We start from the raw sequence: 27,506 nt of genomic DNA on the forward strand, positions 1-27,506 counted from the left end.
GCGTGAATTGAGGGTGTGGTGTATCTGTGGAATTTGTGCCTGTGAGCTTTCCGCTGCCTGTCCGAGTTCCGACCATCTGGCAAGAGGCGGCCCGCACGGCCCTTCGTCATCGCACGAACATTACCACCACCACTACGCACCCCTCTCGCATGCCAGCCAGCACCTCATGCGCCACTCTCGCCCATAATGCTCGACACTTTTGAGATACTCACCACCTCAGGAGTTGTGCTGTGGTCCCGTACCTATGTCCCCGTCGGCGCAAATGTCATCAACAGCCTGATCCGGGACGTCTTCATCGAAGAGCGCATCCAGCCTCAGGCCGACGACATCGGCTCTAAGCCGGCGTACAAAAAAGATGGCTATACCCTCAAGTGGACTGCCGCAAAGGACGTTGGTCTCATCTTTGTCGTATGTTCTGCACCATAAGAATGACAGGCGAGGGCACGGAAAATGCGCTGGAGTGGCCTCTTGAATATGCCAGTGTGCTAACAACCCGCATAGGCTGTATACCAGAGCCTCGTCCACCTCACATGGATAGACAAGCTCCTTGACAATGTGCGCGCCCTGTTTGTCGGCCTCTACGGCGACAAGCTCCAGTCGGATAGCAGTGTGGTCAACTGCGATAAGTTTGGCACCTACTTCGATCGCCAAATGCACGAGTTGGAAGGCGCAAGCGATTCGGGCGCCCCCAGCATCAAGCTCACCACCCCAGAATCAAGCACAGATAACGACAGTGCTGACGACACCGCGATCAAGCCTGCGGGCCTGCAAAAACCCCAACGGCCCTTGTACGATACCAGCGCCGATTCAACGCCAGTGCCTACCCCGGACACCTCGAGGCCCGCCACTCCAGCACAGAGCCAGTTGCTCACAGGCAAATCGAGGCCGATTGGAGGCAAAATGTCTCGGAGGGATAAAAAGAAAGCCTCGGCCTTCAGCTCTGCGCCTGTATCGTCGGGTGATGAGGCGTCAGCAAAGAAAAAGGGGAAGGGTTCCGCAAAAAAGGGCAGGGTGTGGGGCGAGTTTGGCGCAGAGGAAGAGGACGACTCTATCCTCGACTATTCTCAGTCAGATGTACAGGGTGACACGTCAGGAAACGAAGCACTGGAAGAGATCAAGCAGGAGACATGGGGCCGCAAGACCAACAAGGGCGAGTTTGTACTCAAGGACCTCGACGATGAGATGGATGCCATCATTGCAGCCCAAAATGCAAAGAGGGACAAGGACACACCGGCTGCAGCTGGTGGCCTGGTTGGGTCGAGTCTAGGCGCAATCGGTGGCCTGTTTAGGAATGTGGTGGGCGGCAAGACACTGACCAAGGAAGATCTCGCCAAACCTCTCAAGGGCATGGAAGAACATCTGTTGCGTAAGAACGTTGCGCGCGAAGCTGCAGTACGGCTGTGCGAAAGCGTGGAGCGTGATCTCGTAGGCATCAAAACACCCAGCTTTACTAGTCAGTCATTTCACTCCCTTTTCTTGCCTGATCTCTTTACTAACGCGACCATGACAGCCATCGAGACAACAATCAAGGCTTCAATGGAGAAAGCTCTTACCAAGATACTTACCCCGACTTCTTCCCTTGACTTACTTCGCGAGATCCAGCACACAAATTCTACCACTACTCGACCCTACGTACTATCCATTGTTGGCGTCAACGGAGTTGGAAAGTCGACCAACCTGTCCAAGATTGCCTTTTTCCTGCTGCAAAATCATCATCGTGTGCTCATCGCAGCAGCGGATACCTTCCGTTCTGGTGCAGTGGAGCAACTACGGGTACATGTCGATCGATTGAAGGAGCTATCCCAAAGAGAAGGCGGGCACGTCGATCTGTTTGAAAAGGGTTACGGCAAGGATGCCGCTAACATTGCTGCCGATGCCGTAACTTTTGCGACCAAGAACAACTTCAACGTAGTCCTCATTGATACGGCAGGTCGGCGCCACAATGATCAGCGGCTCATGTCGTCGCTCGAGAAGTTTGGCAAGCTAGCCAACCCTGACAAAATCCTCATGGTCGGCGAAGCCCTCGTCGGCACAGATTCTGTCGCTCAGGCCAGGAACTTCAATGCCTCTTTTGGCCCAGGACGAAATCTCGATGGCTTTGTCATTTCAAAATGCGATACCGTGGGAGACATGGTGGGCACGCTTGTATCAATGGTACATGCAACCGGAATTCCAGTCGTCTTCTTGGGCACGGGGCAGCATTATAGCGATCTAAGGACATTGAACGTCGGCGCAGTGACGAGGCTACTCATGAGTTGAGGTAATGATTGGTCAGTTCGTGAGATGGCACGACTATGTAGTGTATAGTATTGGGCTGTATTATGTCATGATTATACAAGCACGCGTTGTTGCTTGATTATTTTTTTCCATATGGAGCCATCAAACTTTGCTTTATGACTGCGCCATGTCCTTTTGAGCAGATGTTACCTACACGCAAACAAAATATTCGAGGAAAAGGGCCATGATTCACACTGATGTTGGCCAAAGCAACCGTTTTCATGGCAGACATGTGAATGACGACATGGGTGCGCCAAATTAGCTCCCGCAACAACACCAGGTGCGCTCGTATCCACAAGCTTTACTAAGTGCCACACTGCCGTCTTGGATCGACGTAACTGCATGCTCTAGCCTATCCCATGCCGCTTCTCATTCTCATCGCCCGATACCCCGCGCTCATTCCTCTTTGTTCTGCTTCACATGTTGTACGAGGCTTGGATCACCGCAAAGCCACTAATCGAAAGTACCGTGCCGGACAATGCACTATGACATTGGATCCTTTATGAAACCCCTTACGAAATATGGCGCCTATGATGCAATTCCATTGTTCATCGTCGCTGCATATGCGCCAACTACATAGGACGCTGCTTGACCTCGCAAATATGGACACTATAGCCTTTGTCCCCGCATTGTGGCCCCTTTCTCTTTCTCTCTCTTTCTCTTCCCCACAGTCACCATGTCTGAGCAACAAGGTAGTCATCGCGATAGTGGATCCTCATTGTCCGCTCTTGTCTCAACACTCGTGCCCAGTTTTGTCGTTGCTGTTGCTCTGGTTGTCCTATTCTTGGTATTGCGTAACAAGCAGAGGCGTCTCTATGCTCCACGAACATATCACGATTCACTTCTAGAAGAGTACGCTTTTCCAGATTGGTTAACACGGATACTTGCTGATGACCTTATGTAGTGAGAAAACACCTCCAGCAGGCCAGGGTTTCCTAGGCTGGATCAAGAAGTTCACCAACTTGAGTGACGAATATGTCCTCAATCACCACTCTCTCGATGCATATCTATACATGCGTTTCCTCAAGGTACTTACCCTGATGGCCTTTGTAGGTGTCATTATTACCTGGCCTGTTCTATTCCCTGTCAACGCCACAGGTGGAGGCGGTGAATCTGGTCTGGACATTCTCAGCTTCTCCAACATCGAGAATGAAGTACGCTACTTTGCCCACGCATTGATTGCTTGGGTTTTCTTCGGCTGGGTATTATTCCTCATTGGCAGAGAAATGCTGTACTTGGTCACACTCCGAAGAGCGTACTTCTTGACCACATGGAATGCGAGTCGCATCTCCCAACGTACAGTCCTCTTTACCGATATCCCGCAAGAGTCTTTATCTCTCGAAGAACTTCATACTATGTTCCCTAGAGTCGCCCAAATATGGCTCGTTCCCAATGTAAATGATCTAGATGATGATGTCTCAGACCTTGACAAGGCGATCATCAAACTTGAAGCCAGCGAAACAAAGTTTATGCAAAAAGTCACTAAACAGCAACAGAAGAAGGGCAGTGAGAAAGGAACATTCGACAAGGCATTGCGCCCAACACACAAGACCAAGTTTTTGATCGGTAAAAAGGTGGACTCAATTGACTACTTTCGCAACCAGATCGAGGAGCTACTCCCCAAAATCCAGACAGCACAACGCTCGCATATCGCTGGGAAGGAAAAGCTCGACAGCGCAGTATTCATCGAATTTGACACTATACTTGCGGCAGAGACCGCCTTCAACGCAAACCAACATCGCAGACCCACCAAGTTTAGCTCTAGACAGATGGGTGTTCTGCCAGAAGAAGTCATCTGGAAGAATCTCAACATGGGCTCCAAAAGCAGATCTCTGCGCCACCTCATCGCCACAATCTTCATTTCAGCTATGATTCTCTTCTGGTCTATACCCGTTGCTGTAGTTGGTTCCATCAGTAATATCAACTACCTCACAGAGAATGTTCCGTTTTTGTCATTTATCAACGACATTCCCGAGGTTATCCTTGGCGTCGTGACTGGACTCTTGCCAGTCGTTGCCCTCGCTATCCTCATGGCTTTGGTTCCCGTCATCTGTCGCGGTATGTTATCAAGACCAATCTCTCTACATCTCTCCCAACTAATATTTTGGTAGTCGTTGCCAAGTTGGCCGGTGCAGTCACCATCTCCCAGGTCGAGCAACAAACACAGAAATGGTACTTTGCTTTTCAAGTTATCCAAGTATTTCTCATTACAACATTTACTTCAGCTGCCGCGGCAGTAGCCAGCCAGATCGTCTCAGACCCCACAAGTGCCGTCGGTCTGCTGTCTAAGAACTTACCAAAGGCCTCCAACTTTTACATTTCATATTTCATCCTCTTCGGTCTAGCTATATCGTCGAAATATCTCTTCAATATCGGGGGCTTGGTGGGTGTCTTTATTCTAAGCAAATTCGCTAAAACGCCGAGGAAGAAGTACAACCGTTATGTGGCACTGGGCGAGCCATCCTGGGGTGCAGAGTACCCAAAATGGACAAACTTGGGTGTCATTGCCATCTGCTACGCCACGATTGCGCCGCTCGTTCTTGGCTTTGCAGCTGTCGGTATCGGAATGATTTACGTTGCGTTCCGCTATAACATGATGTACGTTCACGATACGCACATCGATACCAAGGGAGGCTTCTATGCGCGCGCTTTGGAGCAGCTCATGGTAGGAGTGTACCTTGGAGAACTTTGTCTACTGGGACTTTTCGGTATTGGTATCGGCGGTAGCATTACCTCTGTTGGGCCGACAGTACTTCAAATGGTTCTGATTGTTGCAACGGTCATCTTCCACATCTTCATGAAGCGAAAGGTCAAGCAGTTGAACCTTCTCGAAGACTCGGAGCATTCTGGGCAGCAGAGCAATGCAGAGGCCGGACATTTGTCTGCCACTAAACGCATGGCCCCTGGATGTCAGAAAGATGGAGTTCGGTCTGAACAAGCTCTTGTTTCGCGCTACAATAATGAGCAGCGAGCTGTTAATGGCTATGAAGCTACTGGTATTGCACCTCCTGCCGACACCCCACCACAGCGATCGTTGCTAAAGAGAATATTCGCTCCACACACGCTGTCTACTAGCGAAATCTCTGCATCTCTCGCAGCTCGGCTTTGTCGCCCTGTTGCACCATACACGGAAAAAGAAGTACTTGAGGCCTACCTGCATCCAGCCTTAGCTGAACGCCAAGACGTCATATGGCTCCCCACGGATCGTCCCGGCGTCAGCAAGCGTGAGGTTGCTGAGTTACAGGAGAACCTTGGCACATTTGGAACTCGAGTCACGGATGAAGGCGCTATCATGAATGAGAAGGGCAAGGTAGAGTGGGATGTTGACAGTGTACGGGAGGCGCCGCTCTGGAAGCATCGGGTTATTTATTAAGTCTGTTACTTTCTTCATCACCATATTCTCGGGGTGTTCCGACAATCATACTATCCAAGTGTCTCGTACTGTATGCATGTACCTCTTCCTGGAATTTGTAGTATAAATACCAACCCAATTTCCATAAAGAGACCATGACACAATACGACGCGACAATCTCCAGTACCAAGCGCACACGCGTACAACCAGCCCCGCACACCATCTAGCTGAAAACAACACGAAGACTTGGTTGCGCGAAAAGGAGTTGAAATGATCGATGTCATACATAGGTACTAGCCCCGGGACCTACTCCGTCGTTGTTCAGTGGCGCATGTTAGTGCCACAGCACCACGCCTCGGACTATGACGTCGCTTGACCATGAAAGTGGAAGCCACGCGATTGCCAACTTTCAGGTAGACAAGTAGGGTAGTTGGTGGTGGAATAAAAGGGCGTCATGATACGGGGTGAGTAAGATGTGAATTTGTATAAACACTTTTCTTCGCGTCTTGAGCATAACAATCACGAAACATCATCAAACGAATATTTGTCCCAGAATTTAAGTAACTTGAAAGAATTAGATATTACAAAGATGCCTCGCAACGGAGACGGATCAAGTGACAATGGACCTATTGAAGGCCATGAGATTCTTCACGGTACAACTGGAGATGTACGGTGCCCTCTCCAACGCATACGAACTCTTTCTGTTTTATCGAGTCATCAAGCACAATCAAACACAAAAGTATCCTATATCTAACCTAAGCACAGGACTCCCTCCAACACACCAAACACGTAGCACCCATGCCCGAGGGCGAAAAAGGAGACAGTATGTTCCCCACCCCCATTCATCCATTACAACAACACAAAAGAACACACTCCAACGCATCTACATATACCAAACTAACCCACCATCACCACAGCCCTCCCAGGATTCTCAGGCGGCGGCACCACAGCCCAAACATCCACCTCCACCTCCTCCCTCTCGGACTCCAAAAAACGCTCGGAACTTCACCACGCCTCCCCCTCCCCAACCTCGCACATCCAGCAAAAACACTCCAGACTAGACTCCGACGAAGCCGGCATCGCGGGTGCGACTTCGCACGCTGAGGCAGTGCACGCACGCGAGCAGCGGGTCAAGGACGCGGTGGGGTCGGAGGATGTAGGGAGTGGTGCTGGGGGGCATGCGGATGTGGAGATGTTGCATGGGGAGGCTACATTGGATGGGCAGGAGCAGAAGAGTGAGGAGGGGCAGGGTGGAGCGTGTGATGCAGATTTGCTTCAGAGGAAGAAGGCGGAGAAGTTTGGGGGTGTGAATTTGAGTGAGGACGGAGTGAGTGGGGAAAGTGCCAGGCATGAGAGTGAGGCTTATGGGGGTCCTGTAGGACATGCTCATGGCTCCAAGAGTAAGACTGAGGAGTCGTTTGGTACACACACGCATAAGGGCGGCGAGACGCAGGGTAACAGCAAGGAGCATGGTCACGATATCGCCCATGAGGCGGATCTGTTGCAGAGGAAGAAAGCTGAGAAGTTCGGGGGCGTGAACCTAGGGGACGACGAGGCTGATGGGTCTTATATGGGGAAGAGCAAGGCTCATGGTAGCACTAATGAGGGAAGCAGTGGTGATGGCGGCTCTGTTGGACATGTGGATACCAAGGGTCACAATGGAGGCCATGCAGGTACTGAGACGCAAGGCAAGAACAAGGCTCGCGGTCACGGTCACGATGTCGCCAATGATGCGGAACAACTGCAAAGGAAGAAGGCTGAAAAGTTTGGGGGCGTTAACCTAAGTCAAGATGGGGCTGATATGTCTTCTGGACTGAAGAACAGTACTCGTGGTAGTACTGATGGGGGTCCTGTAGGACATGCACATGGTACCAAGGGTCAGAACGAAGAGTCTGGTGCCTACAGCCGAGGCCATGCGGACATTGAGACGTACAGCAAGGGCAATGGACATGCATCAGAGGGTAAGAAAAATGACCACGGCCTTGATCTTGCCAACGATGCGGACCTGTTGCAGAGGAAGAAAGCAGAGAAGTTCGGGGGCGTTAATCTCGGCGATGATTAGGCGTATTCATTGTCTTCTTTTCCTAAGGTAACTTGTTTATTCTACATAGCTGCCCGATATTATGTATGTGTGCCTAGTCGACAGAGTATCTTTTTTTTCATATTAGTGATAAATTTTGCTTTCTTTTCTCAGACGTATGAGACCACACGTGGATGTTGTTAAAAAGCAAAAAAAGAATGCGACAATCAAGGGTCCATGGTAAATTGTCTGTGCCAACGCCACCAGTTCACCGATCAAGACAACGGGAGATGCTGCAAAAGTGGTCTTCTGGACAACAAGTCATAGAGGTCTCACATTACGAGAAGATTTTACGCAATATCTTTTTTCGGCATTCATTTTTTTTTTCTTAGATTGGATACGGATCGGGGAAGAAGCCTGGTATGGCCAGTGACGCCAATTTCCCGACCCCGCAAACATTCCTATCATCTATTCCTCGTGTCCGGCGAGATGCCTCCGAACAACCTCAGCAGATGGTTCTTTGTTTTTTAATAATGAATACCAGAGATACTAGCGTTGCCACCGCGGCATTCAGCAATCACCTCGGGAAACAATTGCGTCGAGTTTGCATCCACGACCAGGTACTGGCAAATCTCGGCGGATCCGTCCAGCACGGCATCAACTTGATCCTCAGTGCAGGAGCCGAGATCCCAAGTGTAGCAAAACGTCAGCCTTTCGGATGTGTACGCCTCAAACTGCACATTTGGATCCGGCCGTCCCGTGCTTATGTACGTGCTCTCTTCATCCGTACCGGCAGTCGACTCGGTACCGGTAGCAATATCAAGGTTGAACAGGGCACGCGTGAAGATCTTGAAAGCCGTCTCGGGCTGGTAAGCAGGAATGGCGTGACCGGCTTGGTAGGTGCGGATGTAACTCAAGTTTCCGTACTGGCGGACGAGACCGCCGACATATGAGTCGTTCGTCTGGATCTCGGCGTATTGTGCAGATGCATACCCGGCGGACCCTGTCCAGTTGATTGCTTTGGCCACGGCATCGCCACCGCCCCACTGATATGTCTTTTTGTTAGCAAGGAGATTGCATGAGTAAGGGTTGCGTTGGGCAAATGATACTTACGGGGCAAGCAAAGTCGAGATCTCCGTACACTAGTGATACCTTGATCCCATTGTCGAGAAGGAAGCCGAGATCTTCAACCCATCCATCACGCGGGTAGTCACCAATGGAACGGTAAGCTGTTGAAGACTGTGGGGAGCTACCTGTCCAATTGAGAGGCACACCGAGCTCCGCCTGGACCCACTCGCGGTTCAGATAGCCCTCATGGAAGGGCGGTGGGAAGGGCGGAGGTGATGGTGTGGAGATGTCGTAATAGTCGCGCCCAGCGTAGTTGTTGTAGGGGGTGACGATGTTGTTACGGCAAAAGGTTTCTGCACCCTCACAAATGCGATTGACACCAGCGTCGATGCCCAGGTTTTCCGGATCAGACACAGCAGCGGCGTCGCGGCAGTTTTGAATCCTCTCTAGACACTCTGGCACAGCGGCAACCATGCCATTGTAGATTGTCTCATTGACAGCTTCAAATCCATACCCGTTGCCTTTGTAAGCTTGTTGAGGGTAGTAGGGAAATTGGATATAGCGGTCAATGCAGCCGGAAATAAGAAGCAGGGTATCCAAGTGCATAACGTAGCCTTCCTTGAGAGTGCCATTCTCAATCTTCTGGTTTTGTTCCTCCCAGAAAGCCATCATAGCGGGTCCATAGCGTCCGCCGTACGACTGAGCTGCGAGACTAATGCGAGTGTCATTGGGCACAATGTGAGGAAACTCTTGGAACCAAGCCTGGGCAAACTCCCACGCTGCCACGGCGCCATTGACGCTACCGAAAAATGTGGTGTTGGGGTTACGGCTAGGGTAGGTGCCTGTAAGAAAAGTAGTGTTTTGCTCAGGGAGAGGCGTGGTGTCATTCAGCACCGTGACCTGTCCTGTGGCAAGGTTTCTGGTGACATTTGCTAAAGTGTCGTATGAACTGGAACCGATTGTCAATTAATTTGCCATGAGCCTCTTGGATTCAAGAGAACTCACAAGCCAACCTGCACTGGTTGATCGAGATAGAGCATGTTCGATGCTCTGTTCCAGCTCCACTCAGCTGGTCTCGTTGAGTTCGAGTCTGGGTTTGCGTAGCACGGCCCATTTTCCTCGAGCAACCCATACATAGAAGAAGAACCCGGTCCACCGTTCAACCAGATTGTAAGTGGTGCATTGGCCGGATCGTCACGGGCTTCAAAAAACCAAAAGAACTAGAGCAAAAACTTAGGACCTCAACAAATGAGCCATAGCGACATGCTTCTTACGGTGTTGATAGGATAATCCTGTCCCTGACCCAAGTCCGCGGTTCCGGGGGGTAGGTAGACATAACCGGAATATGATTTGACGTCTGGTGTAGTCTCACAAAGCTTGTTCTATACATTGCTATTAGATAATCTGGCTGTGATACAAAACGACCTTTTTCCAATGGCTTCCAACCTCTTTGTAAGTAATCTTCACACCATCTCCGAAGCGCGACTCGAGCACTTTGAGGCCCGCAGGCTCAGATGGAACTTGAGCGAGAGAAGGCGCAGCCAGTGCCAACAGCGCAATGGCTGTGGAGCGAGCGGATGGAAACATGTCGCAACGGATGTCCCTACAGGACAAAGTACTGAGCATGGGCGGTGTAGTATTTATTTACTACGTAGTATGTGGGGGCATGTTGGCCGCCAATTCTTCCAAGCATCGATTAACCGTTGCCAGTCCCATTCTTGCCGTCATAAGCAGGCAATTTCATCGACGGCATACTTGGCTGCATCTCGGAGCACAATCAATTTGGTGGAATGCTCAAGTTGGACCGGCTGTATCCGGAAGGTCGAAGAAGAGGTCGCCAAGTACCAAGTCTTGCTGGGAGCGGGGTGGCCTTCTTACACGCGTTAGCGCGAACCTTGCATTGCCAGCTTCCACAAGTGATAACAACCATGCGATGAGTGGATTACACAGTACGTGCTACTGGCTCAGATCTAGTCGGGACACGGAAGAACGAAGATAAAACCTCGGTGCCTGAGACTCGAAAATCGCTCTCGCCCAAGATGTATGAGATAGCACTAGCGTCGAACGGCCTGTGGAGCGTGCAGGCGGACTGAAGCCGGGTTGACACCAACACCACTGCCCTCGGCGCCTGGTGAGTTTGATCCAACATCATTCAACTTAAGAAACCTTTTGGAGGCTACACTAGGGTGGTTTACTTGGCAGCCTGCTCGTCCATATGTTGTATATGAGATGGGAGCACCACCGAGTCGATGTCTGAATAAATCGCTCGCAGTTTCGACCGAAGATGAAATGCTCCAAAGCACTTTTTGTGGAGAATGAGACCGCCCTGGTGTTTGAATGTGTCGGCCGTAGCTTTGGCCGGGTCGCAGTTGGTTCGCTTTACATGGGCTGCCATCTCTGCATAGTCGTGCGATTCAAACGTAAGAATCTCAGCAGCATTTGCATGATCATACAGTTGCTGAATACTCAAAGAGGTCCCGGAAGCCGCGCGTCGTACTGGGTAGAGATTGCTTTCTAGAAGGAAGGAGATGAATGAACCCAAAACCATGGCGCGACACTTTTGCTCACATGATTCGTCCACTTGACACACATAGACGTGTGTGATGTCGTCCAAGATGTCATAGAGAACATCAAGCATAGCTGTAAGAGTTGCTTCTCGGACTTCCATTATCCGCTCTTTGAGAGTGTCAGTAAAGGGTGAAGGCGTTTGAACAAAAGACGGCAAGGCGGCTTACCAAGTAGTGCTGGTGGCATATGAAGCGGAAATGCCTGGCCATTGTCCATCATTGCATTCCCACGTTGATCTAAACCAGTCCTTTTTACCACAAACTTGGCAAGGTTTTGGAAGCTGTCCTTGTAGCCAAAGGTCCATGCCACAAAGAACCAGGCTGGATGACATCGTTCCCCTGAAGTGGTATCAGGGTAGTGGCACTGAGCCCAGCCGTAGAGATCCAAGAAGGGTCGAACCAGCTTGACAAGATCGTATCTGTCGCACACGACCGAGAGTTGGAGAAGGGCATCGATAGTGAGGCCATTCTTCTTGGGCAATTCGTGGAAGCGGAGATGAGCTATTCGGAGGGCAATGTGCATGGCATCTAGCTCATCGTCGGGTAATGGGATAGCGGCGGTTCCATTCTCATTCCAGTGCCGCTCGAATATCTTCTTCCACACCGGACTGGCCAGAATCATGGCCGTCCGAGATACCTGGACGGGCTGGTGGCCCGACGAATCGGTGCCCAAGACCAAGATAGAGTCACCACTGTCATCAAAAACAATAGTGGGCTGTATTTCCGAGGCATCAATGTGCCGAAGCTCCGAAGGCGCAACCTCGTCATCAGAAGCTTCGTCGGGGCTGCCAAGTGGTGGTGATGACGATGCGCTCTCAGGGGCAGGGCGGCCCCGAAGAAGAAAGCTGGAGCCCCAGAGCATTCAGCCAGCCTCGATTGCTTGTCGTGGAGGAAGATGGCAGCAGGGTCAGAGTCTCCCGGGGCGCGTACCGTGACGTACTCGCTTGTACGGCTCGGGATGCAGTGTTATTGTTGCACGTTGTTGCACATGTTTTCATTGAGTGAACGCGCAGGGATACACGGCCCGTGCTTCAGAGCCAGTGTGTTGATTCAGCCGCGCGTCAAAAAGAACAGGCCAACAACATCCTTATTTCCATCCGCGCTCCCTTTCGCCGCCGCTGAGGTCTCTGCGCAGTGCCACCTCGGACAGGGGCGATGAAGATCCCAAGGGCTTGCATATACACAACCATTTGCCTGGGGCGACGTACATGCAGTAGTACTTACAGCTTTGCCGACCCTTGGCCGATCCGACCCGACCCGACCCCACGAAGGACGTCTTGCCACAGCAACCCTCAACCACCACATGTAAGCGGACGGGAGCAGAATCCGACAGGGAGAGTACGATAAATGTACTACGTAAGTACTCCAGCCAGCCTCCGCAACAATCTCCCAATGGAGACTACGCGCTCGGGCCATGGAGCCGTCAGCCTCGTAGTGTGTGACATCAGCCCTACCCTTGGTGCGAAGTGAGGTAATGACTCTTCGCGCTATCCGCTACAGACAAGGCCAATACAATGTCATCGAGCGAATCATGATACCACTCTCCTTCTGCTGTTGTTCACTGGCCATCGCTCAGCCAGCCTCGATACGATGTCCTCTGCCGTCACGAAACACTGCTCTCACAAGAAACCAATGTGTGTGTAGATCCCATTTCAGCTCAGATTAGGGCACACGGCGGTTGGTTATGCAAGTTACGTACTTATTTTCTGCAGTCCCATGCAGCAAGCCCAAGTTCGTTGTGCAGTGTAAAGAGTAGATATCGAGAGTGGTCCTTGCAATATGAAACGGTTCAGGTGACCCCTCTTTCCCTGTAATGATGATTATTACCAGCCGTCTTATTAGGCCACGTACAGGGAGAGGCTTGAGCTACCTAACCTGTTCAGAGCTAGGGACACAACACGTGCAGTCAGGCGGGATTGCACAAACCAAACATTTGAACCATCTTCAAGTATCCCACCATTTCGTAGGACAGTCGTACTAGCCTACAGAACGCGTGCATTGCATACGCGTACTGTAACATTATATCGTGTATTGCTTTAGGCAAGCCCAAAAGGTATCCACAGTGGCAATCCACTTGTTCGGTCAGACTTGCCCCGATTCCTCACTGCTTTGCATAGCACATGCTACCAAATCTGGAGTCAGGTGCAGGCAAATTAGTCGAGACCTGGGCACATCCTGTGAGAGCTCCATGATCACATTACCAAGATCTAACATGGGTAAAGCCGAACGTTATCTGCAGCGCACGCCTGAACAACGAACGCTGAGTGGATAGTGCGTTACCTTCCTTGATTGCATACTGTGTATGTCCATCAAAGGCAATACTAGTACCACTGGAAGCTTCGATGATCAGTGCCCAAGTGGTACAGACAGGCCAGCATGCACAGGTCGTTTCTGTGAACTAGACGTCGATCAGCACATGGTGTTACAAGGATGTTACTGATCGGAATTTAGCGATTGTTCGCTTGTACCGCAAGCGTAGCCCGTTGCACAACGCTGGCAAGAGCAAGAGGGCAGAGTTATAGTACAGCGTTTCAGATAACGACGCAGAGTCGGTTACATTGTCAGGCGGATGGACCGGGACGAGTCAGTAGCTTGGGCTTCATCAGCAAAGTCTTAGCACGTGCGCGATGATCTCCAGCAACGTTTAGGATGTCGGAAGCGAAACTTTATCATTGCATCATCGAATCACGGCGAGTTTCAGCCTTCGGAGATTCGGCAGTCATACTATGTTCATACTGCATGTACAAAGTTCTTCTGAACGCCACTATTTTCCAGCCTCCGCCCGACGAATGAGACCGGCAGAAGCCGGATTGTACATGTGAGATCCGGTTCAGCTAACATATTACGAGCCGGCCGGCATTGTGTGCATGCTCTGACCGTAAAACTGCTACCCCGGAGTGATCAGAGCTTTTGGGCAAAGCGCATCCTAACGCCCGATGTAGTCTTCATGAGCGTCTCGTTACGGGCAGTGGCTAATTGGCCCAAGAATGTGGTTTGGCCACAACGTTCGTGGGCCAACCGAGCTGGTCAGGGCCGCACGCCGCCAAGTCAGTATTGAGACGAATTGTCGGACAGATTCTACGCCACAAGAAGCTTCCATCGACGTGACCATAGCTTGCCGCGTCTGAAAGGGTTCGCTCGATTGCATTGGCTGTTACTCATGATCCCGGAAACGGCTAATCCCCTCCTCCGCTATCCTTTTTTTCGTCGCATGCAAAATGCAACCCCAGGGTACCTGACTGAAGACTCTTCCTACTCCAAAGCGTCTTATCATGTGGTACAAGAATCTAGAGTACCGTACCAGACGTCACAAACGCTCACCCCGGAAATAGCACGTCACACAAGGCGAGATGCAAGGACGTTGAACTAAACATAAACGAGTCGAGCGCGGAAGTCCAGGCTATCAGGTTCTCGGCGCCAGCCAATGTCTTCAGCTGCCGACTCGCTATTCAAGCCCCCACCAATCGTCGAATGCCTTTCTGGACCTCATTGTCTCGGCATTGGGAGAAAGATCCAAGTTTCACATCGGGTGTGTCCAGACTGTCTCCAACGACACGATCCGCAACAGCTCCGCGTGTGGGCCAACAACAACTCTATTGCTATTCTAGCCATCAACGAAGAAACTGCGCGTAAGCAGGTGTTAAAGAGAAACATCGAAGCGCGTGGTCGTTACCTGTGCGCCTTTGAAGATCCCGATTACCAGCATTGTCGGTGGCGGCTGCTTGACTTGAGCCTCCGCGGCACCCGTCTCGATTGCCCTTCTGTTCGCAGAAAAGGTACTGCCTGTTCAAAGTGCTGGAGGAGACGACTGCGGAAGATCAGGGTTCTACAGTACTTTACACCAACTGGGCTCTGCCATGAGGTAGTCGATAGAGTCGTCACGAGGTCGGCAAGCTCAGAGGAGGACAGTGAGGAATCCGATGACGATGTGGAGGGCTACAACACAATCCTAAGTTCAGACCCGACATAACTTGGATTCAGCCTTCAAGGTAAGTAATCTTCCTCCTGATACTATTGCTACTAACACTGTAAGATTCATCGCCGTACGATTTTGCTTGTCATGCGAGCTCCGCCTCCAAGGACACACTGCCTACTCGGCGCTGCTTGTGACTCCTGTCCAGAAGGACAAGAGCAAGGTCCAGAGATATGTTCCTGGTGTAAGAATATGAGCTTTGAGGAGCTATACAAGCGGTCAGCAACGTTGCCGGATACGGAATCAATAAACCTTGTCATCGACACATACAAACGCCAACTCGAACTGGAAACCGCCGAGCGCATCAGAAAGGGCTGGTCATTCCTGTGTGCCTGTAAAGATCCAGAGTACCGCTCTCAGTCATGGCGCCGCAATTTCAATCCAAAGGATTCGCGTCTGTGCGGTACGGTGCTCCATCGCGGACAGCTATGCGTGCGGTGCTACCGCAAAGCACGGGAGCAAAACTGCACGTGGCTTGAAGAATTCGACGGCGACCGTCTAGGCTTTCCCTGCGCATTCGACGACACGAGGTTGCGGCGGCGCATCGATGCCAGCTGGAAGATTGGCCCGCTAGATAGACACGGGCAGCCTGATCCAAGTTGGGAGCGAGACCCCAGAAGAGATGGTCGGTGTGAGAGAACTAGATTGCGCAACCAACTTTGCCAGAAATGCTTCAACCGCATGTGCGAGATTCGAGGGTTTGGCCGGTTTTTCGACTCGGAGTGGGGGACGTTGCATCGGAGGTATGGAGCGCGGTAGAGGCTTCTTTGTCGGCAATGCGATATTGCTGCTTGAGCCCTCCCAGATGTATGATACTACTGTTGAGAAGCAGTTGTACGGTTTCCCTTGAGCAAGTACGTAGCAGCACTGTGGAAGCGCTGCTCGTCTAGGACGGGAATTCTGTGTTTTACTACAATATTTCGATTAGCATTTGGGGTGGCGTATTTGGGTGGGGTTTTTGTATATTATTATTATTATTATTATTGTTTAACGTCCTGTGTCAGCCCGAAGGCTATATAAGACGTGCAAGCTGATAAGGCTTACAGGTATCTACGTAGTGCTATCAATTTGGTGTAGTTGGGGGTGGGGGTTATCTAAAAGGGGTTTTTGTATAGTTTAGCGTATACTCCTAGATTGTGGGCTGCAAAGTCAAAAGTATGGGTAGGTTACAGATCGAATTTGTACCTGAGAAGTTGGCTTGGTGCGAGCGGCTTGGATTATATCAAGGTGTTATCAACACAGCCTCGGATCATGCTGTAGAGCAATGTTTTATTGGGATGGTACAGGCGCCAAAAACATTATGTAGGGTTGAACAGAATTCTACAGTACAGATGTGGTTTGGACCACAAAGAAAAATACAAAGAGTCACAGCGGATATACCTTCCATACTGATACCTCTCAGAAGCACATCAGAATTCTCTCTGAGTGTGCAATGAGATCAGTACTAGCGGCCGAAAAGGTGGTTGAAGGGGTGAAACAGATACACCGCTGCTGCGTAGCTGTCGAGCCTGGAATGAGTGGGTAAAGCGGCATGCTAGACTGAACAAGTGAACCTCATGGAATATTTAACTCGGTTCTGTATAATTTCTTGTAGTAGAGGACCAACAATGTCGAGGCCTCTAGCTGTGGAAAAAGACGTGTCGTGGATGAGATACCTGCTCTTTGGCATCATACGGTTAACGGAGGTTGATCCTGTTCATCCGATGCAATTGATCTGCTCTACGCAGATACCCTTTACTCTTGACAGGGCGTATCTGAGAATATAGTTGCAATAGAGAGAACTTGTTTTGACCAAATATCCATCATGAGTTTATGGCATGTGTTCGCGGTTTTGATACCGATCATGTAGACGATACAACCCGGAAATGCTCAAATTCTCAACTATTTTAAGCTCCCGAGATCATGTTTAATGTAGTTTGTCTCAAGTGTCGCTGTATAAACTCAAGCACCTGTACATATACTGATATATTTTGAGCAGTTGAGGCTTCCGGATTCCTCACTTGAATGCATCAGGGTCATGGTTACGCATGTACAGTGTCTTCTGTCAGAATCCGTGGCTGTGATTGATGGCAGCCATCAGGTAACCGAAACCAGATTCAGAAAAAGGCTTCTTAACCACGCAAGCAGCCGAACACGAAAGGCAGAGCTGAAACCGAGAATTGAGTCAATCATGTTCTACTTTCGGCGAAATGAATCAAGAATACGCGTTAAGCCCGACTGAGAGCTGCCTGTTAGCTCAACACTTCCGAAAACGAAGCCACAAAGTGCGAAATCCTTGACAATATCAGCCCATTACTCCACTGGTATCTAGGGACGGTTTCAATAATTTGCAAGGTGTTCTCGCAAAGGCAAAAAAAAAAGAGCCGGGGCAAGATGCGCCGAGGGCTAACACGAATCAATCTGAGAGAGTTTCAGACATAGGATGTGTAATGGCATGGTAACATGATTCCAACCATGGCCGACTCGACACACACTTAGTACACAGAGCGAAAATACCAAGCGGATGTATCTTGCCGTGTTAAAAACGTTGCATTGTCGACCCGCATCATCGCCACATGACGTTGACGCGGAAAAATCGGACAGCGAGGCTGGACTGGCCTTCTAGAAGCAATGGTGTTCCTGCACCCTTTAGCCACGTCGTCCAATCAACGGTGCGGGGCGTAAGGACCCCTCCGACATGCCGCTTTCGGCCTCAATAAATTGTGAACACAAAAGACTCATACGTCTCCAAACTGCTCCTCGAGTCATCCGCCGCCTTCAGTACTGTGTGACTCAAAGTTACTTTACCAAAAAGGACGCCGTATCCGGATTTGCTTCGTTATCACACTTTCATCGTCGGTACTCAGCATCATGGACGGAATCAAGAAGACGTTTGCGCAATGCAAGAAGGAGGGCAGGGTACGTTTTGGTGCCGATTTCGAGAGAAATTGATTGTTGACAATGTCCAGTCTGCCCTCGTCACGTATGTGACTGCAGGCTTCCCTACCGCTGAAGAGACTCCCGACATCATGTTGGCCATGGAGGCGGGCGGCTCAGGTATGCGCCACAAGCAATCGCTCTCGCAACATGACAGGACAAGCAATTAATGCTTCCAGACATCATCGAGCTCGGCATGCCTTTCACCGATCCCATTGCAGACGGTCCAGTCATTCAGACAGCCAACACAGTACGTTGACTCAAATCGCCACTCCCCGCATCAACCCCACCTGACACTGTGTGTCTATAGCAAGCTCTCAAGAATGGCGTCACGATTGCGCATGTCCTCCAAATGGTCCGCGATGCGAGAAAGCGGGGTCTCAAGGCACCTGTCCTGCTCATGGGATACTACAACCCTCTGCTGAGCTACGGCGAGGAGAAGATGTTGCAGGATGCAAAGGAAGCGGGTGCCAATGGCTTCATCATGGTAGATCTTCCACCTGAGGAGGCTCTGCGCTTCAGGAACTTCTGCCGCAGCTATGGGTGAGTTTGGCAGTCAACTGGACGGAAGACGGAACTGATTATGACGGGCAGCCTCTCCTACGTCCCTCTGATTGCGCCAGCTACCTCGGAGCACCGTATGCGCGTACTCTGCAAGATTGCCGATTCCTTCATCTACGTCGTCTCTCGTATGGGCGTCACTGGCGCTACCGGAACCATGAATGCCGCCCTTCCCCAGCTTCTCGAGCGCGTTCACAAGTACTCTGGAAACGTGCCAGCGGCTGTTGGTTTTGGTGTCAGCACGCGCGACCACTTTTTGAGCGTGGGCAAGATTGCTGAAGGTGTTGTCATTGGTAGCCAAATTATCCACACTCTGCTCAAGGCTGCACCTGGTACTGGCGCAAAGGCGGTTCAAGAATACTGCGATGGCATCTGTGGAAAGAGCAGCCGGGAGACGACACGCGAGGTTGGCATAATTGAGACTTTGAACGATGCCAAGGAGCCAACCGGTGTTCACGTGGACAAGGTCATTACTGATGCTGATACACCCGATGGACCCGGCCTTGCCGACCAGCTGGACATGCTCAACACCAAGGACGCAAACGGAGATGATGACTTCAAAGAAAACCACAAGTTCCCCGCACGGTTTGGCGAGTTTGGAGGACAGTATGTGCCTGAATCGCTCATGGACTGTCTTCGGGAACTTGAAGAGGGCTTTAATTCAGCGATTGAGGACCCCAAGTTCTGGGAGGAATACCGCTCATACTACGAATGGATGGGCCGACCAGGACACTTGCATCTTGCTGAGCGCCTCACTGAGCATGCTGGAGGAGCGAACATCTGGCTGAAGCGAGAGGACCTCAATCACACAGGAAGTCACAAGATCAACAATGCACTCGGCCAGGTATTGGTTGCGAGGAGACTGGGAAAGACTGAGATCATTGCGGAAACAGGAGCTGGTCAGCACGGTGTTGCAACGGCGACTGTGTGCGCCAAGTTCAACATGAAGTGTACCATTTACATGGGCGCTGAGGATGTCAGGCGCCAGGCTCTCAATGTGTTCCGCATCAAGCTGCTGGGTGCGCAGGTTGTGGCCGTCGAGGCTGGATCTCAGACTCTCCGCGATGCAGTCAATGAGGCCATGCGTGCCTGGGTTGTTAACCTTGACACGACGCACTACGTTGTGGGATCTGCGATTGGACCTCACCCGTTCCCGACAATTGTGCGTACTTTCCAGTCGATTATTGGACGTGAGACCAAGGAGCAGATGCAGGAGAAACGCGGCAAGCTTCCTGACGCTGTAGTTGCGTGTGTTGGTGGTGGAAGTAACGCGGTAGGCATGTTCTACCCATTCTCCAAGGACCCTTCGGTCAAGCTTCTGGGTGTCGAAGCTGGTGGAGATGGCGTTGAGACGGGACGGCACAGCGCGACGCTTTCTGCGGGAACAAAGGGTGTTCTTCACGGAGTGCGAACCTACGTTATCCAGAACAACGATGGACAGATCCTCGAGACACACTCTGTGTCTGCTGGTCTCGATTACCCCGGAGTTGGGCCCGAGTTGGCCAGCTGGAAGGACAGTGACCGGGCAAAGTTCATTGCATGCAATGATGCTGAGGCTTTTATTGGTTTCAGGCTCCTGTCGCAGCTGGAGGGCATCATCCCCGCGCTAGAGACGTCTCATGCTATCTACGGAGCGGTTGAGCTGGCGAAGACGATGAACAAGGACCAGGACCTTGTTATCTGCGTGTCTGGACGCGGTGACAAGGACGTGCAGAGCGTTGCTGAAGAGCTGCCCAAGCTAGGACCCAAGATTGGCTGGGACCTCCGATGTAAGTTGAGCGTGAATGGCAGGTTTGAGATGACGTGGGCTAACAGCGAATCTAGTCTAAGCGGTCAGATGAGTGCGAAGAAGGACTTGGGACATGTACATGGATGCATGGATGTAGCATACAGATATGAACGAAGCAAAGCCAAGCTTGCTGTGTAGTCGTTGTACTGTGTATGCATGCGCATGAGGTGTGGGCACGTGAGACGGCAGGCGCTGTCTAATCAGCAGTAGGCCCAAAGTCACGTGTTGGCGTGTGATTGGCGGGTGTGGATGGTGGCGGCGACCAAGGCTGCTGCGGGTGAATGCCGGCATTGGCTAGCTGGATCCGATACAGGGCTGAGGGTTCCTACCGACATAGCACACTCAAAGCCACCCCCATGTGGGATGGAGGCCCGCGTGACGATTCATGTGTATGTATAGGCACTGCTGGCAACCCTCCATCTCGCCTGTCCCATCGGTGAGGGTGTGGCAGCGGCGGCGGAGGGCCAAGGGGAGCCAATCGAAGGCCCACATGGCCGTGCTTGGCCGCCTCACAGTTCGCGGTGACGACAACGCACCCACTTCCAAATCCCCCCGAGCAACCTCATCCATGCCGTGTTCCAGATGCCGCAGCCCACATCACATGGTCTGCCACTTCTCCGCTCGCCTACTTGCATTCGCTGCCCCATTAGCCCGCTTGCTGCCTTAGCCTCCACAACAACCCGCCCACCGTGGACGCCCTTCCCTCCCCATTCCGTGACGGTGCGCCCGACCAGGCCTTTGAGCTTCAGGACCTCGCAGCCCCTACCCACCCCCTCCAGCCCCGACAGCACCACAGCCCCAGGAGAGAGCAGAAGCGACGCCAGAAGCTCGAGCAGCTTCGCGAGGCCGATGACATGAAGTTCTCGCACAGCTTGCAGTTTAATGCCGTGCCCGACTGGAGCAACCACTACATTGCATACAGCAATCTCAAGAAGCAGTACGTTCTGGCCTGCAACACCGACATGCCGCGAGCATTCAGGCTAACCGGCGCCCGCCCATAGGATATACAGCCTCGAGACCCAGATCAACCAGAGAAATGCGCACCTCGACGCCGAATCGTCACCCCTGCTGAACGGGGATGCCGCCGACCCCGACAAGGTCTTTACCAATGCCCTCGACGTCGAACTCGAGCGTGTCACGTCCTTTTACAAGCTCAAGGAAAATGAAATCTACGAGGAAATGAGTGCACTGCTCGAGGACGAGGAATCGTTTGAACACCACCAGGCCGAGTACAATGAGGAAAACGAAAACGCCCCGCCAGGAAAGAAGATGCGCAGTGGCAGTATTTTCAAGTCGATTGGATTCCAGCGCCCGCGCGCAATGAGCGGCACAAGCGGTCACTCGACAGACCACGGCCCCGACGACGACTCGGATGAAGACATGGATGAGACATCGCGGCTACGTAAGAAGAGCCCGGATGGCCAGCGCCGACGTCGGCGGACCAACGAGGAGGACATGGCGACCTCGCATGCTTCCTCGCGACGGTTGAATAGCGTTGCCTTCGAAGACTACCACGACATGGCCTTTTCCGCACTGTACGAAGAGGGCGTATCATTGAAGAAGCGCACTGTCAGCGTATACGTTTTACTTTGCGAGTTGCGATCCTTCATTCAGCTCAACAAGACAGGATTTGAAAAGGTTCTGAAAAAGTACGACAAGATATTGGACCGAAAACTCAAAAAGACGTACCTGACCAAGTACGTCTATCCCGCCTATCCCTTCCAGCAAAGCACCATGGACGAGCTGTCACGCAACCTCGAGCGCATAGAAGCGGCGTATGCCAAGATTGGTACAAAGGGCGACATAGCAGAGGCCAAGCGCGAGCTAAGACTACATCTCCGAGAGCACGTTGTTTGGGAGCGAAATACGGTTTGGAGGGAAATGATTGGCATTGAGCGCAAGGCGCAGGCAGCCAACATTGGAATCACCCAGACCTTGCTGGGCCGCGAAACTACCGGTGGTAGAGTGCGGCGGCAGGGCGACGACGACGAATCAGACATGAAGGAGGTGGACACGCCAATTGGAAGATACAGATGTCCCCAATGGCTTATTAGCAAGGCTTTCTGGATGCTCCTTACATGCATTGCCATTTTTGTAGTGCTGTTGGTAGTACCAATCATGGAAAAGCCTGAGCAGCAGAATTGCCTGGCCATGGTTGTCTTTGTTAGCTTGCTCTGGGCGACGGAGGTATGTTGAACCGAAGTCTGGGCTAGTCGAGCTTGCGCTAACGAGAATAGGCGATTCCTCTGTTTGTCACATCGCTTCTAGTGCCATTCCTGGCCGTCACCCTCAACGTTGTTCGAAGCGATGTCGAGCCCCATCGCCGGCTCGACTCCAAGCAGGCTGCTTCATATGTCTTTTCGGCCATGTGGACGCCGGTAATCATGCTCCTGCTCGGTGGTTTTACTATTGCTGCTGCGCTTTCCAAGTACAACATTGCTAAGATGATGGCCACTCTTGTGCTTAGCAAGGCAGGCACCAAGCCAAGAACCGTCTTGCTGGTCAACATGTTTGTTGCCATGTTTGCCAGTATGTGGATTAGCAATGTAGCAGCACCTGTGCTGTGCTTCTCCATTATCCAGGTATGCTCTTCGACTGGACTGGAATTTCCATGATGCCAAGCTAACATTCGTCAGCCCATTCTTCGCAATCTTCCCGCTGACTCGGACATGACCAAAGCACTGCTAATGGGAATTGCACTGTCGTCCAACATTGGTGGAGCTGCATCTCCCATTGCCTCGCCACAGAACCTGATTGCGCTTCAGAACATGCAGCCCGAACCCTCTTGGGGCGTCTGGTTCTTCGTGGCTCTTCCCGTATGCATCATCTCCATCTTGCTCATCTGGGTGCTTCTCCTTGTCACCTTCCAGCCCGGAAAAGGTACCAGCATTGTGCCTATCCGCCCGCTCAAGGACAAGTTTACCGGTGTCCAGTACTTCATCAGCATCGTCACTATTGTAACCATTGCCCTCTGGTGCGTGAGCCACCAGCTCGAATTCATGTTTGGCGACATGGGCGTCGTAGCCATTATCCCGATTGTGCTCTTCTTCGGCACGGGAATCCTCACCAAAGAAGACTTTAATAATTTCCTCTGGACCATCATCATCCTCGCTGCGGGAGGTCTGTCACTCGGTAAAGCAGTCAATTCGTCTGGTCTCCTACACACAATTGCCGAGTCCATCACGGCTGGTGTCGAGGGCATGAGTCTGTACGGTGTCCTTGTTGTGTTCTGCGCTTTGATCTTGGTCGTAGCGACGTTTATCAGTCATACTGTCGCAGCGCTTATTGTGCTGCCGCTGGTGCAGCAGGTGGGACAGCAGATGGCGGAGCCGCACCCCAACTTGCTTGTCATGGGCGCCGTCCTGATGGCGAGTGGAGCCATGGGATTGCCTACTAGCGGGTTCCCCAATATGAGTAAGTTTTTTGAGATTTCTGTCATCTGGAAAAAAAATTATTAGATCAAATGCTGACTGAGTTGAATTAGCTGCTATTATGATGGAAGACTCTCGGACGGGTCAGCGGTATCTTGCCGTCAAGCACTTTTTGACTCGCGGTGTACCTGCTTCCATCATGACGTTTGTCGTGATAGTCACGGTGGGTTATGGTCTTATGCTTGCTGTAGGATTTTAAAAAGACACGGGCTATCAGCGCTGTTTCCCATTTTATTAGTTGTCGTGTTCTTTTTTCCTCGAAAGAGATGAGTTGTTTTGCAGAGCACCTTGAGCGTGTGTGGCATTTACCCGTTTTCGCTTTCGTCATGCATGTTTTCTTTTCTTTTCTTTTTTTTCCCCCACAGATGCTGGGGCCTATATTTTTGCCGCTGCTTTGCATTCTTCTGGGGGGGGCAAAAAAAGGGAGGTGGGGAGGAGGTGGGCTGTTCTGACTGGTGCTATATTTAGACGGAAATTTATGAGTTAGATGAATTTACACACACACACACACACACACACACACACACACACACACTCAGAGAAAAAAAACCAACTTTTTGAAGTTTGTATGTTGCGTAAAGCAGTTTTTTCTTTCTAAATTTTTCTTACCACGTGAAAAAAAGTACTTATCATGTTAAACAATGAATCGTGAACAAAACAAACTTACCAGAACCCAAACGCTTCCTTCTCTCTTCTTACTGATGCTCAACCTTGACGACCTTGAGCATCTTGAAGCCCTCTTCCTTCGAGGACTCCTCCTTCTTCTTACCCGCCTTGCTCTTAGTCTTTATAGACTTGGCCTTCATCTTCAGGGCGTCACTGACGCGCTTGCTGCTCTTCTTGAGCACAATGACGGGGTTCCGCGCGTCCTTTTTGGCCTGTTTGGCCGCGGCGAGGTCGTCCATGGTTGTTAGATGCGTGGATAGCAAAAAGGCATCGAAAGTGTTGGTGGAAATTGCCCGGGAGTTGCCCTCGGTGTTGGTGATGGTGATGGAGGGAGTGGTGGCGTTTGAGGAAGACATTGTGGGGAGTTTTCGCTTTGGTGTGGGGTCAGTGGTTGTACTTTAGTGAGCTAGGTTGGTTATTGTGTTGATGAGTAGTGTTGGTGAGTAGAGTGGTTTGATGAATATAAGATTGAAATAGACAAGAAAGTTGATTTATATATATCCGTTTTCATGGTACTGTGTGTTGATGATGTCTGGAGTATCGTGTGTATTAGCAGCGACCGTTGTACTTGTACGGTGAAATGTGTGGCGTAAGGGTTATATTGGGGATGGTCATGAAAGCATTGTGAATTCATCATGTCTGCAGTGTATTTGGGTGTTGTTGGTAGGATGATGGCCTGTATAACAGTTTTGATGGGTGAATCCAAAGCATAGGAAAATACTTTACGAAGATGCGAGTATTTATTACTGATTAGAATAAATCACTAGGGAGAAGATATCGGTTGCAGTCATGTCTTAGCATGAGTTTCGAAAAATGAGATCCCGAGTGAAACATGCTTCTTGACATGCCTCAGCATCAGAATGTCTCACGCTCCCCTGGACCACTCATTCTCCACAGACGGCTGCCTGTCGCGTCCAATCTGCGCGGGAAAAACATGGTCAGTGTGACGAATACTGTCTTCAATGGCACGTCCAGGAGTCTGCTGGTCGTCATCCTCAGCCTCTTCCTCGATGCGATCTGAGTAGCGATTGTAGCCAGGAACATAATCAATAGCACGTCGGGAGTCAGCATCACCGCCTTCTTCACCAGCAAGGACGCGAGAAAGGCGGTCTGGGACAACTTTATGAAGCCACGAGTCCTTTTGGGTAGGTATGGCGATAATGGCAAACTGCAGGGCAGTGTCAGCACATGCAGCCCCCTTGAGCGAAAATTCTCGTTTGGAGCCACGAACCTGCCAGAGAAAGACCATGCCCACAACAGTCATGAGTAAGCCGGCAATCTTTTGCTCCTCAGCTTTCCACGCAACCAGGCATCCGCTGGCTCTACCATGGTACGTGGCTTCGCATGCACGCGAATCATGGGTGCGGTCTGGAAAGGGCCAAGCCATGTCACGTGAGTTTGCCAGGCCGCAGCAACTAAAGGCATCCTGGATCTGTCGAATGGCGGTTGCATCTTTGTGCCTGAAGAGCGTCTGCCAGCGCTCTCGCAGACCGCAGTTTAGGTTGGAGGCGGGAGCGACATGGGTACCTGACAGGGTGATGATGACGGTCGAGTAGATGAAGATGAGCGTGTTGGCGATGATGACGAGCGGGGGCCGCTGAATGTCGCCACGGCCCAGTCGCTGGCGGCGCTCGCGGCGACGGGTCAGGTCATAGGCCAGTTGGAGAAGCAGGCCAGAGACAATGGGAAACGCCGTGGTGAAGCCGGTCAGCGTCTCAGCGATGGGAACGGAACGGGCGTTCGCGCGGGAGGCAGCGTAACTGAGAGTGTTAGCGCTAAGTGGGCTAGCACGGCTGGCTGGCTGGCTGGCGAGGGATTGAAAAGCGATACTTACCCAGCAAGCGCAGTCGCAATAACGAGATACTGCGGGGCATAGGGTTAGCAGGGTGCAAATAACACGTGGGTGGGGTCTTAGTGGCAGTCTGGGCCGGCTTACCAGGACACTTAGGCATGTGACGATTTGCTTCTTGGTGTATGTCATGCTGGAGCGGGTGGGTTAGTTCGGGCTGCTAGTGTGGATATGACGAGAGAAACGGGTGGATGGGGTGTTTTGAGCGTATGTGAGAGATGGCAGGAGGGTGGGGGGAGAGAGAGAGAGGGAGGGAGAGGCACATGTTACGGCACAGGCAGAGGGCGGGCTATAGGCAAACGGCGGTTGAGGCCCATGGTTGCACAAGACCAGGGCATGATGCAACGCCTTTGCAGTGTCGGCGTGGTTGGTCCATGTCAGGATGATGTTGGTAGTCTAGAATGCGTGGTGGATGCGTATATGCAGCCGGCCAGGCACCTCACGTCCGCGGACGGGGCAGGCTGGGCTGGCCACGACACAAGACGAGAGGCCACGCAGACACGGTCGACGGTTACTGTGCGATGACGCAGCAAGCGAGCTGCAGCAGGAGGGCCCAGTGCTCTGAACGCAGGACGGCGTGCTGGAGGGCGGCGTATCACCCTCGGCCAGGTGGTGAGAGCAAGTGAATGGTGGTGTGCGGGAACAGCGGGGCGCACACGAGGGGACGGCGTGTGATTGGCGGGCGGGCGGCTAGTGCGCGGTTGGCCGTGCCTGTGTCTTCTCGATCTCTCGATCCAAAACCTTTTTGCTCTGCGACGTCATGCCATGTTGCCCATCGTACACACCATCCAGTGGGGCCTTTTGTGGACATCTCCCGAGTCTCTCCAGTTGCCAGCATTCCCCAGCCCCAGATTCGACCGTTTGCGTCCCGCCAAACTGCCGGCTCCCTGCCCCCTCGTCCGACTGGCTGCAGGCAATCTGACGGACTGACGGACTGGCGGATGGCGGATGGCGGACGGCACTCTGCTCCCACATGCACATACGCAGCTGCTCCCTCCTGCATCCACACCCGTGCAAATGGCCGTCATCCAGCCTGT

The 27,506-nt window shown here is 51.8% G+C and overlaps 6 protein-coding genes across 6 annotated transcripts; 4 read left to right on the top strand and 2 right to left on the bottom strand.

Moving 5' to 3' along the window:
• Positions 1-146: 146 nt before the first annotated feature.
• PSV08DRAFT_215005 (uncharacterized protein) lies at positions 147-5,650 on the top strand (the record flags this gene model as incomplete). Its single annotated transcript, XM_014229580.2, has 6 exons — positions 147-408; positions 502-1,453; positions 1,511-2,254; positions 2,949-3,129; positions 3,182-4,335; positions 4,389-5,650. The coding sequence occupies exons 1-6, from the start codon at positions 187-189 to the stop codon at positions 5,648-5,650; spliced, it is 4,515 nt and encodes a 1,504-aa protein (XP_014085055.2). The 5' UTR covers positions 147-186.
• A 568-nt stretch (positions 5,651-6,218) lies between these two features.
• Positions 6,219-7,771, top strand: PSV08DRAFT_358604 (uncharacterized protein; the record flags this gene model as incomplete). The annotated part of the gene is made up of 3 exons (XM_066092962.1): positions 6,219-6,296; positions 6,395-6,452; positions 6,547-7,771. The coding sequence occupies 3 exons, from the start codon at positions 6,219-6,221 to the stop codon at positions 7,689-7,691; spliced, it is 1,281 nt and encodes a 426-aa protein (XP_065949700.1). The 3' UTR covers positions 7,692-7,771.
• Positions 7,772-8,017: 246 nt separating this feature from the next.
• PSV08DRAFT_406995 (carboxypeptidase-like protein S1) lies at positions 8,018-12,159 on the bottom strand. The gene is made up of 7 exons (XM_066093759.1): positions 11,453-12,159; positions 10,913-11,393; positions 10,164-10,335; positions 9,992-10,099; positions 9,723-9,937; positions 8,763-9,666; positions 8,018-8,695 (listed from the first exon to the last, which is right to left on the bottom strand). Exons 1-7 carry the CDS (start codon positions 12,144-12,146, stop codon positions 8,177-8,179), a joined length of 3,093 nt encoding a protein of 1,030 aa, XP_065949701.1. The 5' UTR covers positions 12,147-12,159; the 3' UTR covers positions 8,018-8,176.
• Positions 12,160-14,708: 2,549 nt separating this feature from the next.
• PSV08DRAFT_383522 (uncharacterized protein) lies at positions 14,709-16,032 on the top strand (the record flags this gene model as incomplete). The annotated part of the gene is made up of 2 exons (XM_066093422.1): positions 14,709-15,237; positions 15,352-16,032. 2 exons carry the CDS (start codon positions 14,709-14,711, stop codon positions 16,014-16,016), a joined length of 1,194 nt encoding a protein of 397 aa, XP_065949702.1. The 3' UTR covers positions 16,017-16,032.
• A 1,933-nt stretch (positions 16,033-17,965) lies between these two features.
• PSV08DRAFT_406997 (uncharacterized protein) lies at positions 17,966-24,153 on the top strand (the record flags this gene model as incomplete). The annotated part of the gene is made up of 11 exons (XM_066093760.1): positions 17,966-18,155; positions 18,206-18,293; positions 18,353-18,423; positions 18,484-18,716; positions 18,768-20,503; positions 20,572-20,575; positions 21,191-21,460; positions 21,525-22,710; positions 22,761-23,105; positions 23,160-23,937; positions 24,008-24,153. The coding sequence occupies exons 1-11, from the start codon at positions 18,108-18,110 to the stop codon at positions 24,151-24,153; spliced, it is 4,905 nt and encodes a 1,634-aa protein (XP_065949703.1). The 5' UTR covers positions 17,966-18,107.
• Positions 24,154-25,339: 1,186 nt separating this feature from the next.
• On the bottom strand, positions 25,340-26,722 carry PSV08DRAFT_262492 (uncharacterized protein). The gene is made up of 4 exons (XM_014229572.2): positions 26,557-26,722; positions 26,455-26,483; positions 25,852-26,380; positions 25,340-25,788 (listed from the first exon to the last, which is right to left on the bottom strand). Exons 1-4 carry the CDS (start codon positions 26,599-26,601, stop codon positions 25,486-25,488), a joined length of 906 nt encoding a protein of 301 aa, XP_014085047.1. The 5' UTR covers positions 26,602-26,722; the 3' UTR covers positions 25,340-25,485.
• Positions 26,723-27,506: the final 784 nt, after the last annotated feature.

Source organism: Bipolaris maydis (assembly GCF_028858645.1).
Source record: "Bipolaris maydis strain C4 unplaced genomic scaffold PSV08scaffold_2, whole genome shotgun sequence".
Taxonomy (NCBI): domain Eukaryota; kingdom Fungi; phylum Ascomycota; class Dothideomycetes; order Pleosporales; family Pleosporaceae; genus Bipolaris; species Bipolaris maydis.